The 16,779-nt window shown below is 49.7% G+C and overlaps 1 protein-coding gene across 1 annotated transcript; it reads right to left on the reverse strand.

Annotated features, from left to right (window-relative positions):
- Positions 1–5,221: 5,221 nt before the first annotated feature.
- On the reverse strand, positions 5,222–14,637 carry Slamf8 (SLAM family member 8). The gene is made up of 5 exons (XM_032914672.1): positions 14,298–14,637; positions 11,585–11,911; positions 7,841–8,146; positions 7,649–7,759; positions 5,222–5,966 (listed from the first exon to the last, which is right to left on the reverse strand). Exons 1-5 carry the CDS (start codon positions 14,635–14,637, stop codon positions 5,905–5,907), a joined length of 1,146 nt encoding a protein of 381 aa, XP_032770563.1. The 3' UTR covers positions 5,222–5,904.
- Positions 14,638–16,779: the final 2,142 nt, after the last annotated feature.

Consider the following 16,779-nt stretch of genomic DNA (forward strand, 5'->3'; position numbering starts at 1 on the left):
CATGGGTGGGAGGATTGGGGAGTGGGTGTTGATGTGTTCCTGGGTCTGACAGGCAGGACCATGGTAAGTATCTACTTCTGAACTCCTGCAGTTAACGCTGGCTGGCAGCAGCCGGTGAGTAGACCAACCAGTGCAGGTAGCGAGCAGCAGGTGGGTGCAGCCCACCTTACTTTCTCTCCAGTTAGGTAGAATTTCGTTGACTTTACCTGACCATGGTGATCGCTGAGTAACCTCAACAAGGAAGTGCAACAGCTGTGTGGTGGGGCTTAAAGACAAGACAGAGTATGACAGGCAGTGTCCTGGTCCAAGGATTCCAGGTCACATGATCACCCCTGCCCCCCTAGTGTGGCTTGGCCCCAGCACCCCTCTCCCTTTTCTGCCCTCCTTGGAGGGGAAGCCAAAGGTCACCCATCAGCCTGTAATGTCTCCCCATTCTGGGAGCACAGCTGAACAGAACTTCTTGCTTTAGGAAGATCTGCCCAGGGAATCACCATGTTCTCCAGTCTTCTATGCCAGCTATTTCTAGGCAAAACCTCTGCCCAATCGCCCGTACCCCCACCTGGGGACTGGACTGGCCCTCACTGGGGACAGAGAGGTCTTACAGATCAGAAGATAGCTTTGAACTCACTGTGGGGCTGTGTGGCTGTCACTGCTACTGCTGTTGACGAAGGGATCAGCCCTCTGAGGGCAGGGCTGTGACATGTTTTAGCAACTGATGGATCTCTCTGCAGCAGGTGTTCAGAAAAGCTCACCGAACGAGCAGATGGATGCATTTCCTGTTTGTTAAACTAATTATTACTTCTGACAAGATGTCATAAACCAATCTTCCGCTGTCCCAGAAGGAAAGTCCTTGGCTGTAACATCACTGATTTTGAATTTTTTTAGTGAGCAACTGGGGAAGAGAACGTATAAGAGAAGAACTCCACGGAGGCTCCAAGTGTAGTCAACACTTTTCTTTGGGTTTGGGGTGGGAAAATCTCTGAGCAACCTAAAACTTTAAGATAAATTCTATATTTGCTTTAGTTAAGGCCAAAGAGGTTTGTTTCTGTGTTTTTTTTGCTGCTGCTGCTTTTGCTTTTCCATAGAAGCTTGACGAATGCCAGCATTTCTCTTTTATTCTTAGACATTCTAAGAAACACGACAGTTTCAGTGACCGTGTGTTATTCACTTGTTTGTATGATTGCTGGTTTGTGTTTCTTGGTAATGGTGTAACTACGTCCATCGCTCTCCCCTCTGCAGTGCACATATTTCCCCCAAGCAACGGGCTGAGAGAAATGGCAGAGGAAGGGAAGCTCCATAAATCTTCCTCCACAAAGCTTGCCTGCTTTCCCACTCCGTAGCCGACCCCTTCCACTGGCCCCTGCCATCTCATTGTTTAGTCACCCATTCTTGCCCTAATTTGTAACGAATTCTCATTGTCGGAAGGATGCTATAGATTGTTCCCGCCAGAATAGCAAATAGTTCTCCTCCAGAAACAGTTTGATTGGAACGGTTGGTGTGGGTAATGTCAACATTGCATCCAGACTAGTTGGGAAAGTGTGTTAGCGTCTATTAGTCGGGCCTGACATGGCCCTGGAAGTGTGTGTGTGTGTGTGTGTGTGTGTGTGCGTGTGTGTGTGCACGTGTGTGTGTGTGTGTGTGTGTGTGTGTGTGTGCATGACACACACACACACACACACACACACACACACACACACACACACCTCTAAAGCATTTGTCACTCCTGGAGCAGCAGCTTCCTAGTGCGATCAGTCTCTACTCTTGCTTGGTCTTGCTCTGAGACAGTTTCTCACATCTGCTGAGTCAGCTCGTTTCATAACCATTTCGTCATTGGTTACAAAGTTCTTTCCTGGTGATGTAGTATAGTGTGAGGGGCTGAACTGACTTAGAAAATCCAGAACTAATATGGACTTCACGTTGACTAATTATGTCTCCTTGGACTAATTATGTCCGCGTTCTACCTAACAAGTTGAACGGAGTAACCCCAAAGCTGCCTCCCAGCTATGATAGCATGTTATTCATACAGGTCAGTATCGGTGTCTTGGTAACATGCTCTGTTGGCCCTGGTTACACACGCTGGGCCTCTGCTAAAGCCCTTCAAATATTTGTAGAGCTGCGTCCATCGAGGTTTGTTTTTCAGGCTCAGCACCACCAGTTTTCTCGCTTCTCATTCCATAAAGGCTTCCAGGCTCCTTACCCTTTTGTCCATTTTCTTCTGGGTGCACGAAGTTTACTGTTCCCCCCTCAAAGTATAGCTCCTAGAATGGGAGGTAGCTGTGCAGTAGGAGAGCCCTGCTATCCACTCATATGCTCAGCCCAACACTCCTGGCCATTGACTGTCATCAACACATAGCTCAAAGGAGAGACGGACACAGAAACTTTCACAGACCTGGGGAGGTTTTATTCTGGAATTTTGCAGGCTCCTCTTGCAGGCAGCATGTAGAATGGAAACAGGGAGCCCATGGATGAAGCCTGGAAAGGGCCGGTTGTCTCCCTGAGAGATCAGTACGTAACCAAGAGCTAAGAGCAGGCACTACATCATAAATGTGGAAGAATGGCTTACCAGAGATGTCATCGATAATTGCGCCAGCCTCCCCTTCCCCGAACATTGATTATTTATAGCCATAAAGGAAATGGAACTCTCTCCAAACAGATTCCTGTTCTGTGCTATCGCCCAGTCTCTCATACTAGTTTTGAGATACAGGGTCTCACTCTGTAGCCCAGTTTGGCTTGGTACTCCCTAGGTAACCGAGGCTGGATTTTAAGACACAGAGGTTCTCCAGCTTCAGACCCTTGAGTGCTAAGATTATAGGTGTGAGCCCTGTGCTCAGCTGTATTCTAACCTTCTGTCATGTGACCTCTTGGCTCTAGCTGATCTCGCATTTATCCTTCCTAGAAAGGAAAATGCTGTTACTGAGGACAACAGGAGAGTGAGGAAGAGAAAGGGCTGTCTGGAAAGGTTTCCGGTCTGCTCATGTGCATACTGAAAAATCCTCCCCCACAAAGAGACTGACACGTTGGCTCTCTAGGGCCCCCTCTGCTATCCAAACTCCGAGGAGAGGAAGCTCTTCCTCTGTAGACCATGAGGTCCTACTCTGTTAGGATCCAGCCATGTGGTCTCTGTTGACTGTGAACTGTGCTCCTATTTAAGAGCTCTGTAAGCTCTGGTCTGTGCTGATGGAGCACTCTGTGCCTGTGCATTTGTCCTCCCCAACAAATGAGTCCTCCCCAACACATCAGTCCCTAGCCTTTTACTCATCCCTTCTCCCTCCCCCCTTCTCCCTCCATCCTTCCTTTTTCCTTCTTTCCTTCCTCTCTGTCTCTCTCTGTCTCTCTCTGTCTCTCTCTCTGTCTGTCTCTGTCTCTGTCTCTGTCTCTGTCTCTGTCTCTGTCTCTGTCTCTCTCTCTCTCTCTCTTGTGGTTCCAGGGCTTGAACCCAGAGCCTCATGCAGGCCAGGAAACACTCTCCCACTCTCCCACTGAGCTATTTCCCCCAGCACATCTTTTCTTGTTTTGTTTTGAGACAAGTTTGTAGGCCAGCCAGGCAAACCTTGAACTTCTTCCTCCTACCTCCGAAGCCTCCCAAGGAGCTGGGTTTCTAAGCTGTACCACAGAGCTAGGCTGCCCGGCCTTTTAAACAGAACCTGTCAGCATCTAGCATGGACTTATCAGCTTATTTATATGCCACCAAACATGGACTCCAGGTAGGCAAAGGCTTTGCTTCATCCGAAACCAATTCTTCAGTGCCTCAAGGAGTTCCCAGCATATGCTGTGCCCTCAGTTTATTCCTGGGATGGTGTAACTTCTAAAGCATCTTTCCCAATGCCTCTTAGAATAAGATTACTCTCCCAGATGTACTCTGTGTTTTCCAGAGGAAGGGTAATAAGTCTACTCGTTGACAAGTGAGTCACTGGGATGTTTGTTTGAGTAGCACGGGGCCTGTTCCAAGAGGCCCTGGTACAACCTACTGCCAAACCACTACCTATAAGAGTTACCTCATGAAGAGGAGAACTGTGCTCTGACCTGAGGTAAGGCTGTGGGGAAAGAGGGAGGGGAAAATGGGTGACGAGGAGCATTTTATCACTCTAGAATCACCATGGCCCATCACTAGATTCTTTTCATACTGACTCTAGGAACGGACTGGTTTTTCCATAATTTGGTGAGAAAATGCCTACAGGTGGCAGGGGAGGGTGGACTGGGCATGTGCATGCTGCAGGAGGATGTTGGAAAGGGGACAGATGAAAAGTGAGTATAGGAGAGAATGAGAATTATATAAAGTCAGATACCTCGGAGAAAAGCCAGCAAGGGGAGTTCTGGGTAAGCAGAGAGGAGGTGTGTAATGTGAACACACAGCCAGTGGATTCCACTTGTCCCAGGTGAAGTGACTGTCCGTCTTGGCATTCAGGAGAGAGGAAAAGTACCAGGGCAGGTTGACGTCTTGGGTGGAGAGACTAAGCCACCTAGGAACCATATTCAAAACGACTTCTGCTTCTTCAATGCTTCCTTTCTGTCTAATAAAGGTCTGGGTGGGGCCCCGGCATAAAACCCATTACATTAGGATCGGAATAAGCGTGAACCTTGGTAGGTACTACTCCCCAGGGATATGTTTAATTCATTAAATATTTTGTTTTTATCTAAATGTAGCAATAAACAGCCTAGATGCTTTCAGGACAGAATCATTCAGCGGGAGGACACATCTTTCAAAATGGCCATAGCTTTATCCTCTATGGTATATGTCAAAGTGACCTTTGATGATCCCGTGGTAGAGACTTTTTGTCTCTCCCCTTGAAGTTAGGTGGATCGTCTATGCTTGCATCTGGAAATAAATACCATAGCTTTTTAAAAAAAAGATTTATTTATTTTATGTATAAGTACACTATAGATCTCTTCACACACACCAGAAGAGAAGATTGGATCCCATTACAGATGGTTGTGAGCCACCATGTGGTTGCTGGGAATTGAACTCAGGACCTCCGGAAGAATGGTCAATGCTCTTAACCACTGATCCATCTCTCCAGCCCCCCTTGCATAGCTTTTTATGGCTCTTCCTTCTCCCAGTTTTAGGAAGACAGACTTATCCTGAACTTAGCTGTTTCTCTTGACATTGTGGAAGAATTTCCTGCTGGCTGGGTCAAACTCTCTGTATTTTTTCTTTTCTTTTCTTTCTTTTTTTTCCTGGCAACCATGTAGAATATTTGGAGAGAGCTTGAAACACCATCCCAGATATGCAGGAGACACCAGTATTAATGGCAATGATGATGTCTATTAATGTGGTGCTACTAGAAAAATGGCTTCCATCCCAACTTGGCGCAATAACTATCCCTCGTCATCTGTAACCTCAATTTACCTTTGAGGGTCCTTGAACTCAGATGACCTTAAAGTCCTTCAGGCCAGAAAGAGAAAGCCCTGCCCTCCATCTTTCCCTGTTCTATGACTTTTCTTATGACAACATCTTGAACATAAGGACCTCAGACTCTGGGGGTGGGGGTGCAGTTGGCAGTGGTTCATTCAAACTTCTGATCTCTCTTTGAGCCCAGGACCTGGAGGCAATCCCTTGGTGGCAGTTGGGCAAGATGGACCTTATGTACAGTGGTAGAAGAATGGATGCCTTGGATAATCAATGTCTCTGTAGATCCTAGAGAAAGTTCGGTGTTTTTAAGGAAGCGTCCTATTAGTCCACCTTGCCCGGAGAGGGTCCAGCACGTGCAAACTGAGTGGAGGAGGGAGGAAGTTTAGGCTAGGGCCATGTTCAGGATGGTGGTTTTCTTGGCTGTCCAGCAGAGGCAGACAGACTTGTGGAAGTTAGGAGGATCCTGGAGGTGTCCAGACGTGGAGCGTCATGTGGCTGGGCAGGCATCTCATCATGGTCCAAGCACCAGTTTATGCTGTCTTTCGTGACATCCTCTATGCGATGGCACTCTCTGACTCTGGAAGCGCTCTGTCAGTGCAGGCATCCTTCCTCTTCCCTGCTGAGGAGATCAGAGAGTTACCCCTCCAGTGTTTGGAGTTGGCACACCTGGCCTGGCCTCAATCCTCTGAAAGCTAAATGTCCTGAACCCAGTCACCCCTTCTTATGTCCTAAGACCCTGGAAGAGGAGATGCTTGCTAAGAACAGGACCTTCTTAATGCGCGCTATCTACATCCGTGGCATCAGTTAGTGCCATAGTGCGCCTTGTTAAAGGACAAGAAGTCATGCGGCACAGCAGGGCAAGCCTCTGGACACATTTTGTAGAGCTTTTACATTATCCTAGGTGGCCCGAGCTGTTCTTTTATGGGCCTTTAAAATGTTAGGGTAAGTAAAAGGAGCCCATCAGGAAGAACCTCAGAGTGGGATTCCATTCATGTGAAGTGTCCAGAATAGACAAAGAAGGTAGATACGTGGTTGCCGAGGGCTGGGGAAGCACCGGAGGGTGGAGGAATGTTGACTAAGTGGTTATGGTATTCTTTTGGTGGGAAAAGTGATAGAAATGCTCTAAAGTTGGTTGTGGGTTGGAGGTTAAGCTCCGGATTAACTTAAAGCCATTAAATTGCACGCCTTAACTAGGTGAATTGTACAACGTATGATTTACATCTCAATAAAAAAATGGTTTTTAAAAGCTGTTCTTTTCTAGGCTTCTACCTTCTTACCACTATTTTGAGGGGAGCAAAGAGTCTAGGAAAGACTCACTTCCTAGCAGACAGGACCCCTAAATGGGGTACACTTTCAGCTGTCCACCCCACCCCACCTTTCCTGTCCCTCGAGAAGACTATACAAGTACCTGTCACTCTTGGACCCAGTGCCTAATCACAGAACAAGTTTGTGTTGAGGACACAAATAACATAGTAAAACCAGCGAGCTCAGCTGAAAATAACCATGAAGCCCATGTCATCTGAGATGCTCCTTCAGGGACAAGGTATGGGGCATCTGGGCAGATGTGGGGCTAATCTGTGTGTAGAGCCTAGAACTTAATCTGACAAGATTTTCCTCACCACTCTTCTGTGGAAGTAGGTGTTATCAGCCATTGGCCAGGGGTGGGTGTGGGTGGGGCTTCTCTTGAGAGTTTCCTTCTCAAGAGTTGTTGGCAAGAAATGAGTAGGGTTCATGTATACCTTTCCTCAATAACTGCTCACCAAGGCCGTTCCTGATCCAGGAGCCATTGATGCTCAAGAACCTGTTAGGTGTGTCCCATGGGGACCCAGCCTTTGCCTTTGGAAGGCTCCGAGGTCAGCAGGAGCAAAGAGGTAATTAGTCCTTGGGATGGAGTGATCGAAGGCGATTAAAGGAAGGATATTACTCAGACTGAAGGTAGGGATGTAGAGGGGGAGTCAGGGAAGACTTCCTGGAACCCACTTACCTTGACGGCTCAGCAAGAGAGGGCCGAATGGGGAGGTAAAGTCACAGAAAGTGTGGTCTAGGTAGAGAGAATATAACGTGCACAGGCTTGGTGGGGGGTGTATGGGAGGGAGCAGGTCATCTGAAGAATTGTAGAAGAAGATTCAAGTTGTTCAGTCTGGTTGGAGACCGAAGTGTAAGGCAAGGGCTGAGGCATGAAACAGGAGATTCAAAGAGGCAGGCAGGCCTGTGAATCTAGGTGGGAGCAGCCCAGCTCCTTCCCGGCATTCATCCCCAGCATTCCAAAACCCCTCTTCTGACTCATAAGACTCCTACCTGAGCACAGGCCATGGTGCCATGCCCCAAAGAGACCAGCCAGAATCAGGAACAGTGTAATTGGCATTACAACCAGGAGCACGTCCTTGTAGGAGGCCTTCCCGGAGGAGGCTGCAACATGGAAGGTAGAGTCAGAGACAGGCCCGATGCACCACAATCCCTCAAAACATTGCCTACTGGTCCTTGGCATACCTGCTTCATGATGGCAGCTCTCCCAGGGGGTGACTGTGGTCATATCCCAGCTGACAGGGTTGGAGGCAATGCAGGTAAAGGCCACATCCTTGTCCCCCAGTCCCAGTGAAACACTTAACACCTGTCCATTTGACAAAAGGCTGTGCAGTTCCCCATTAAAGTCCACTGTCCCCTCCCGTCGCCAGCTGTAGGTTATGTCGCTGATGTTGGGGGCCCAGCAGGACAAGAAGACCTGACAGGTATTGAGAGGTTGAGCCTCCTCTGTGGCAGCCGTGAACACTTGAACCTCGGGCTTGGGTACTGTATCTGTGGGAGATTAGCAGAGGGGAGTGGGTTACAAGGCTGCTGGGGAAGGTCCACAGCTCAGTCTGGGTTCTGTGCATGGTTAGATGCCTCTCTTGTTCTTTAATCTCACTTCTCTCCTCTCTGCTGACTCTTTAGCCTGGTATTCAGAGCCTTTTATGAAACGGTCCATGTCAACCTCTTCAGTTATGCTCTCTGCTGGTTTTCCTTGCCTAGTCCCTTGGTTTGCAGTTCCCCCAAACATGAGGTGCTGCTCCATGCCTCCAATCTGTGTGGCTCATCTGTGCACATAAGTGCTCTCTGCATTCTCTCTTGGAGAAAAGGTCTCAGTCTGTACTCTGGGTTGTCCTTGTACTCAGAATCCTCCTGCTTCTACTTGCAGAATGCTGCAACCTCAGGGGCGTGTCACCCCACCTTTTCCTTCTTGCCTACCTGGACACCTCCTATGCATCCTTTAAGAACCCCCACCTCCCGCTGTCCCTGACTCTGTTGCCTGCCTGTGGATCCTGTTTCTCTAACTGGGCGGCCTTGTCTGGCCTCAGTGGGAGAGGATGTGCCCAGTCCTGCAGTGACTTGATGTGTCAGAGTAGATTGGTGCCCAGGGGAGGGGGCTCCTCCTTCTCAGAGGGGAAGGGAAGGGGATCTGGGGGAAAAGCTATGAGAGAGAGAGAGAGAGAGAGAGAGAGAGAGAGAGAGTGTCTCGTGGACTGGGAGGAGAGGAAGGGCTGCATTCGGGATGTAAAATGGACAAACAAACAAATAAATGAAAAACAGACACCAGACACCCCTTGGACACATTGCTTTATGCCTTGACTGTGACACTTTTCCTGACAGTTCAGGTGTGACTCAGAACTCTCTAGGCGCCCTGTTCCTGTCTTTTTCGTGTAGCACTTCTTTCACAGTGTGCCAGTCACTCAACAAGAGATGACAAGTATTTATTAGTTCAGGTAAGAGCACACGTTCCTGCACTTTGGGAGCCTACGTTTTGGTGAAGGAGACAGACACACACAGACAGGATGATGAATAAAAAAAAAATAATCGTAAGGGCATAAAATGCTGTGAATGAGGAGCCTGGAGGGAGGGGCTCTGTCTTGTTATTGTCATACCTTAGCTCTCTAGTGCTGGCAAATTGGTGCTTGATACCTGGGCTGCTGAACAAATTAGTGTCCTGGCATCCTAGTCTGTGGCTTCTCATTCTTATATAGATTGATGAGTAAATCCCCGGGTCTCTAGCAATGAGGCCAGTGGGAGAGCATTTCAGTGCCGACGGGAGGGCCGAGAGCCTCTGACAGCATTCCAAAGTCAAGCCGAGTAAAGCCTCATTAACGCCAGCTCAATCTGGTGGGATTTGTGATATGAAAAAAAAGAAATGATTTGCTGGGCATACTAATAGTATAAACAGAGATTACAGGGGGGATATTTACGCCACTTAAGAGGACAAGCTGCCTCCAAACACGATCAGGCGCGGTGGAAACACCCATCGACATTTCTGGTAACCGATCCGCTAATTCAAATCATTCTTCTCTATTGTCAAAGCGGAGCTCCTAAGGACGGCTGCTTGGCAGCTTCCTGCAATTAGTTCTAATCACGCTATGTATTTGGAAGCAATAAAACAGCGATTTCCTTAAAATCTGTAATTCAGATACTGAGAACAAGGCAGTTTAGGGCTTAGCGGTGTGGGTGCTGCACGCATCACCACGCTCGATGTCCTCGTTTCACACGTGCAGCAGCTGAGACTGGAGTAGGGAGAGGCCCCAGGGCCTGTGTGGCGGTGGAGGTTGTTCACCGCGCAAGGGCACGGAGACAGCGGGCTGAACCGTGCTCAAATCCAGCCAGCATCCTGACTGCTAAGACGTACTACAACTTGCTTCAGGCCTTCATGCCTCTGGAAGCTCAACCTATGACTGCATCAGCATCCTCAATGGCTCACCCAGGGGCTGGTACCGTAGCGGTCTCTGGGGCTTTGAGAATCCTTCCGGGTTTTCTTGTAGCCCCTGTCTCTCCTGCTTTCTTGTTCTAGCTGCTATCCCCACTTTCCATTCTTAAGTTTGGACTCTCTGCAACCTCCCACATGTTTGAGTTTTTTACTAAAATACTGGTGTGGGGCTATACACGGTTGCATCGCGTCTCATGCTGTTAGGTGGATGATATGAATGGGAGTTCAGAGGCCTGGGATAGAAGAAATGGAGGAGGGGGAGGAGGGGGAAGAGGGAGGAGAAAGGAGGAGGAGGAGGGAAGAGGGAGGAGGGGGAAGGGAGGAGGGAAGAGGGAAAGGGGAGGAGGGAGGAGGGGGAGGAGGAAGAGGGAAAGGGGAGGAGGGAGGAGGGGGAGGAGGAAGAGGGAGGAGGAGGGGGGGAGGAGGGAGGAGGGAGGAGTGGGAGGAGGGAGAAGGAGGAGAGGGAGGAGGAGAAGGGAGAAGAGGGAGGAGGGAGAGGGGAGGGGGAGAAGAGGAGGGAGGAAGAGGAGGGAGGAAGAGGGAGAAGGGGAAGAGGGAGGAGGGAGGAGGGGAGCAAGCACATATCCCATCCTTATTTAATCCAGCCCCTTCAGCTGCAGAAATGTATGCAGCTGCACAAGTGATGCTGGTTTTTAGTGGAGCAAAGCCGGCCCCATGGACCCTAAGAAATTAAAATAGTGACTATTTTCAGCTCTCAGTGTAGCTCAGGTTGACTTTGAACCTGAAGCAATCCTCCTGCCTCAGACTCCCAAGTGCTGGAATTACAGGCCATGTGTCAACCATACCCAGCTGAAAGATCTTTCCAGAACAATCAGGCTGTGGGAATTCTCGATCTCCGGTAGAAATTTTCTCAGTGCGTACAAGGCCTTGGCCTGGAATCTTTAGCACTGACTTTTTAGAACAGCAGAAAGCAAAACAAAATGAAGCAGACGTACAGGGCAAAAATTCTATAATTAATCATAGTTTAAGTTGAATTTAACTTGTAAATAAAAACTAATTTTGTCACATGCTGCATTTTTACCCCCTCTTTTCCCTTTTGGTGGCAAATACAAAACAGAATCACTTGTAATCTATGAGGGTGCCTTATCACGAATCGACAGGCTGTGCTGTCTGTAGCACACCGTGCTTTATCCTTATGGGCACTGTGCGTGGTGCTTATTATAAGGCTCACTGTACAACTGGGGCAAAGGTGAAGGTCGGCTAAGCACATTTACCAGCCTGCTGAGCCAAGGAGAGCATGAATGGGGTACAGATGAGGTTGGTGTACGGTGAGGCAAGCTGCTTTGAGAGGTGCTCACCTGGGAAGTGTGTGGGGAGCTTTTTTTAGATGTGACTTCTGGGGAGCAGCTGTTCCCTGACTTAGCAACGTGGTCAAAGGCCAGGTCTTTCTGGAACCTTGTCCTCCCCAGCCCCCATGGCTCCAGATGCTTGCCTGGTAGTTTTCAGGAGGAGAGAGTCAGGGAACCGGTGTTGGGCACACTTACCGTACACCTTGAGATGCAGGGTCTGGGTCCAGGTTTGACCTCCTGTATCCACCATCAGCACAGAGAAATTGCCACTGTCTCCAGTTCTCAGGGGCCCGAGCTCCAGGCTGAGGTTGTCATAGAGCTGAACTCGGCCCAGGAAACGAGAGTGGTACAGAGTCTCCAAGGAACCCCGGAAAAAGGTGGCCAGGAGCTCCTCTGATGGCCAGAGAGATCGCCAGATAGCCTCACGCACTTGGAAGCCCGGAGGACACTCGGCCACCAGCAGCCCGGAGTCCCCTACCTTGCTTAGCACTTGGACACTGATAACCACAATGGGAAGGAGGCCTGTAGGAACAACAACAACAACGTCAACAACAACAACAACAACAACAACAGAAACCCTGGTGAATCTGCCTGTGTAGGCGTCTTGTCCTACTCCTGGCAAACGACTGAGTGGCTCAGAATTGAACTGGGGCCCTTCACCACACAGTAGCTGCACTGAGCTGAGGGTGTAGTGGAGCGCTCCCATGGATGGGAGAAAAAACAGGAAGAGAATCTGGCTTCCGCTCATGGGGAAACCAGACCTCAAGCCAGCCACTGAAACAAATTAAGTATCACGGTGAGGAAAAGTGGATCAACAGTAGGCTAATAGGGGTCCTCACCCAGCCTGGAGCTGCCTCCGAGAAGAAGCATCCTAAAGGAGGAGTAGGAATCCGCCGGACCAAGCAGTGGCGACTAGGATGCGGATGGAGAAGTGCTACAGGCCCAGGGAACAGCACGGGGTGGGGTGGGGGTGTAAGAAGAGGGGAGCATGGGGAAATGAAAGTGAGGAAGAGGAGGAAAGACATCAAGAGCTGCTGGGACCGCACTGTACCATGAAGGAACACTGGATTCTGAGCTTTTTAATCCTTTGAACAACGGTGCGTGCGTGTGTGTGTGTGTGTGTGTGTGTGTGTGTGTGTGTGTGTGTGTGTGTATGCATTTGCATGTAGGTTTTGAGGAGAAAGTGACACAATGAAATGCTCGACGGCTAAGATGGTCACAACAGGAGGCACGGAGAGCACACTGGTGGAGGCGGGAAAAGCCGAGGCTGTTTTTTTTTTTTTAATCAATGCAAGATAAAGGTGGTGGAAACTTGGACAAAGGAGTGGAACCACCCGTAATGGGGAGACAGAGAGATTGATACTGCAGTTAGCAAACTCTGGTGTTAGATTAGGTTTGAGAGTGAAGGGGAGGACTCAGAGGGTGCCCCCAGGTCTTTGGGACCCATTGCGTATCGTTATTTGTGATCTGGAACAGGGGAAGAGACAGACAGGAGGTGAGATAGCAAGGTGCGGACTTTCATTTGAGGACCGTTTTGAAGACAATCCTGCCCTCTTGACTCCGCTTCTGACTTACGCCTGTGTGCTTATTCTGGAAGCATCATCATCAACTCTAACTTTCCCCATCACTCACTGCAATCTTTCTGTTTTCCCACAGTGATCAGAGATCGGCACGCCTGTCCTAGTAGTAGTGTCTGTTTCTGAATCAGGATCTCCCACCAACGCCATGAACTCTTTCAGGTCAAGAGCAAATGTCTTTAAACTTGTGGTTCTTCTCCCCCCCCCCCAGTTTAATATCAGCCTGTAGGAGCTCAGTAATTGCACCGAATTTGCTGAGGGCTGACCCAGAGCCTGGGACCGAAGGATGTGTCAGGATTCAGGGTAGAATAAAGGCTGATACATAACGTATCCGAGTGCTGGAAGCTGGGATCGGGAGACCTGTTCTAGATGGCCACTCTGCCGGTCACGACTCTAGTCCTCATCTACATCCTTAACCTAGGCTCAGCCATCTCTATCCTGAAGGACAGAGATTCAGTGGTAGCACTGGATGCCCCCTGAGACTTGAGTTTCTGTCATATCCTGGCTCTGCCACAAATCAGCTGTGCGACCTTCAGTATCTCGCCTTCCTCCTCTAAGTAAGACAAGGAGCTGTATCAGCCCTACTGTATCATTCCCATTGACCAGTAAGAACCCCTTTAAAAATGACTTAAGGTCTGAGAATGTAGCAAGTTCTTCTTTGGTCCTCAAGAGCCCCTGAAGTATACAACGGTGTCTTGGCGGGGGTAGGGTGGGGTGGGGTGAGTGGGGTATCATGTTGGCTATTTGTTGATCAAAGAGTGGAACTCAGCCACCAGAGTGATGGAAGGGAGTCGCCTAGTGTTTGGAGACTCCAACACCAGCTTGCTGTCTGCCATCCTCAAGCCCACAAGGACTCCGTTTAACCTGCTGTCACCTCACTTCTTCCTTCCTTGTCCATCTCTCCTTGTACAGGATACAGGGAGGGACCTTAGCATTCTTACAGGCTTCCAGAACACTCCTCAGACCATAGGAACCCTCCTCTGCTTTATCCTCCTCTCTTTTCCCTGGACTATGGAACCCCCACGTGTCGGTAGTGCCAGATCCCCATCGCCCCAGCACCCAACTTTTTTTTCTCAAGACTGCCATCATTTCAAGCTGCTCTGGTCCCAGAATGGGTGCTGTGTCCTGGATACAGATGCCGCTGTGCTACCACCCTACTTCGCCCAAGATGCCGCTTTAGGTTGCCCCAGAGCTTACGCCACTCCTCACTTCTCCTTCGCTCCTTGGTTCTCACTTGGTTTTGAGAGGTAAGCTGCCTAGCAGTCGGATGAGAGCAGCTGGTGAGGGGCTTTCAGTTCCCTGAGGACAGGCTGTCCATCTGCCCCACTTACCTTGGGAGAGAAGAAGACTCCAGAGGGAACACATGGCCGATATCCTCCTTTGGAAGACTCCCTCAACAAACCAGGATATCCATCCTAGGCCAAAGGAGTGCTCGGAAGGAGATGTGGTCCTGCCGGAAAGTCCCGTGTTCAGAAGGAGGAATCTTGACTCAAAACAAGATGTCTTGAAAGCGAAAGCATCCCGGGTAAAGTGGAAGTTGGCTGCAGGCCCAGCTGGGCCTAGCTGGGCTTTCAGCAGCAGATTCTTGTAAGTCAGCCTCCTTTCTGTGTCCATGGCTGGCCAGAGCGTGGTGACAATCACACCCACACAGCCCATGCGCTTCTTACACATGGTCACCGGGTCTCTGCATCCAACCCTGCCCGTGGATGTGTCTAAACACCATCATTGCCACAGAGAAGCCCTCTGAGCTGCAATTCTGATCGGGTCACTTCCCCTCTGCTGAAAAACCTTCGAAACTCTCCTGCCGCCCTCTGGATAAAGACTCAATACTGAGCGTAACACGTGAGGCTTTTCAGCTTCTCCAGACTGGCTGCCCACATCCGCTGTCCTCTCCGGCCATCCCAGCCAGACTACCTCTTTTCAGAACCATCCGTTTGACATTTGCACGCACTGGGTGGGCTTCCCTAGCAGATGTACCTGACCCAGCTCTGCACCCAGGCTGTCCTTCAAGGCTTGCTGGCTACAACGAGAGCGAGAAGCCCTTTGTAACCATGTGCATTTACTCTTCCCTTGTGTTGCTGGTCATAGTTTCAAGGTTTCTCTAGGCTGTTTAAGAGCGAATTGTATTTGTTTCTGTGCCGGACATGCTTACTGTTTAAGAGATAGCCATTAAGTGAATGAAGGACTACCAGACATGGATAGCCCCTTTGCTTTTATGTAAGGCTGAGGACCTTTCTCAGAGCTGATCTTGTCACCCTGTTGGAAGTATTAGTGGTGGAAGAATTAAAAGCCAGGGTGATGTTAGGCAGCTTGCTGGGGTCACAGGGGTCACAGAGGTGCAGAGAGCATGGGTTGTCCCCTCCTCACTCTTATTCTCTGCTTTTACATATTAGCTTCTTTTTTCTCCCTCTTTCCCTCAGTACTAGAGAGAGAATGAACGGCTTCTGGAATGTTCTACCACAGTGTATCCCTATCCCGAGCAGGGAAGTCATTTTTGAGATGCTGCCCTTGAGGAAGATTTCTAAAGGTCCCGAGTGTGGATCATTGTGTGTTGTCCTATACAGTATCTAGCTTGTCAGTCAAATGGGTACCATGGTAACACTGCATCAGGAATTAGACGTATAGGATGGGAGCTGAAAACAGACATGCCAGGAAGTGAAGGTTGTTGGCACATGGGCATGTCTCCCTCTGTGTGGGGGGCATTCAGCATTGCACCAGGCAATTAGCGATGCTCGAGGCACCGGAGGTGTCTGTTGGATCTACGTGGGGATTGTTAAGCATGATTTAGATAGTAAGAGAGAAAGGACCCCAGAGGTTCTGGTGGGCCTTGAACACAAGGAGGAGGGACGGAGGAGGGGAGGGGGAGAGAGAGAGAGAGAGAGAGAGAGAGAGAGAGAGAGAGAGAGAGAGAGAGGAGGAGGGGGGAGCGTGACAAGTCAGCGGTGGGAAAATACCTAATGGGCTCCAGGAACAAAGAGGACAGCCAGGGAGCCCTTTTTTCCCCCTCCATCTTTATTAAATTGGGTATTTCTTTCTTTCTTTTTTTTTTTTTTTTTGGAGCTAGGGACCGAACCCAGGGCCTTGCGCTTCCTAGGCAAGCGCTCTACCACTGAGCTAAATCCCCAACCCAAATTGGGTATTTCTTATTTACATCTCAATTGTTATTTCCTTTCCCGGCCTCCAGGCCAACATCCCCCTAACCCCTCCCTCTCCCCTTCTATATGGGTGTTCCCCTCCCCATCCTCCCCCCATTACCGCCCTCCCCCCAACAATCACGTTCACTGGGGGTTCAGTCTTGGCAGGACCAAGGGCTTCCCCTTCCACTGGTGGGAGCCATCTTTTGAAGCGGGAGTGGGAAGGGTAGAAGGGGAGATTGGAGTCTGATTATGCAGGCTGGACGCTGGGGTCAGCTGTTCTTGAGAACCATGGCTTTCATTGTTCAATACCTGAGTTCCCAGGGTTGCTGGCTTAGTGGGTGGACATGGGCCTAGGAATCTCAGTAAGAACTGTTCCAGGGGAGCAGCCGCCGATGGCCTGCAGGAAACCCTCAAGAAGCACAGCTTGGAGGCAGGGGCTGTTTAGTGTGGAGCAGCCTGGGAGAGAAAGGGGGAGGGAGTCTGAGAAACAGAAGGGCCTGAACTAGCAGGGAAATGTCTAGAGGAGAATAAAATGTCTGCTGAGGAGAAGTCCCAGCCGACTTTGAGGATAGAGAAGGCAAGGGAGGGGACACACGTATGGCTCTCTTGTCATCTATTCGTCAAGCATTTATTGAGCATCTATTTAGGTGCCAGGTGCTGGGGACACAAAGATGAA

Source organism: Rattus rattus, chromosome 10 (assembly GCF_011064425.1).
Source record: "Rattus rattus isolate New Zealand chromosome 10, Rrattus_CSIRO_v1, whole genome shotgun sequence".
NCBI classification, from domain to species: domain Eukaryota; kingdom Metazoa; phylum Chordata; class Mammalia; order Rodentia; family Muridae; genus Rattus; species Rattus rattus.

Excerpts from the sequence above, each read along its gene's own strand:
- Slamf8 (XM_032914672.1), bottom strand. The coding sequence starts at position 14,637 with ATGTGTAAGAAGCGCATGGGCTGTGTGGGTGTGATTGTCACCACGCTC. Across the intron at positions 11,912-14,297 it reads GAGTCTTCTTCTCTCCCAAG|GCCTCCTTCCCATTGTGGTT; the intron begins GTAAGTGGGGCA and ends TTGTTCCTACAG. Across the intron at positions 5,967-7,648 it reads GCACCATGGCCTGTGCTCAG|GGAAGAGGAAGGATGCCTGC; the intron begins GTAGGAGTCTTA and ends TCTCCTCAGCAG.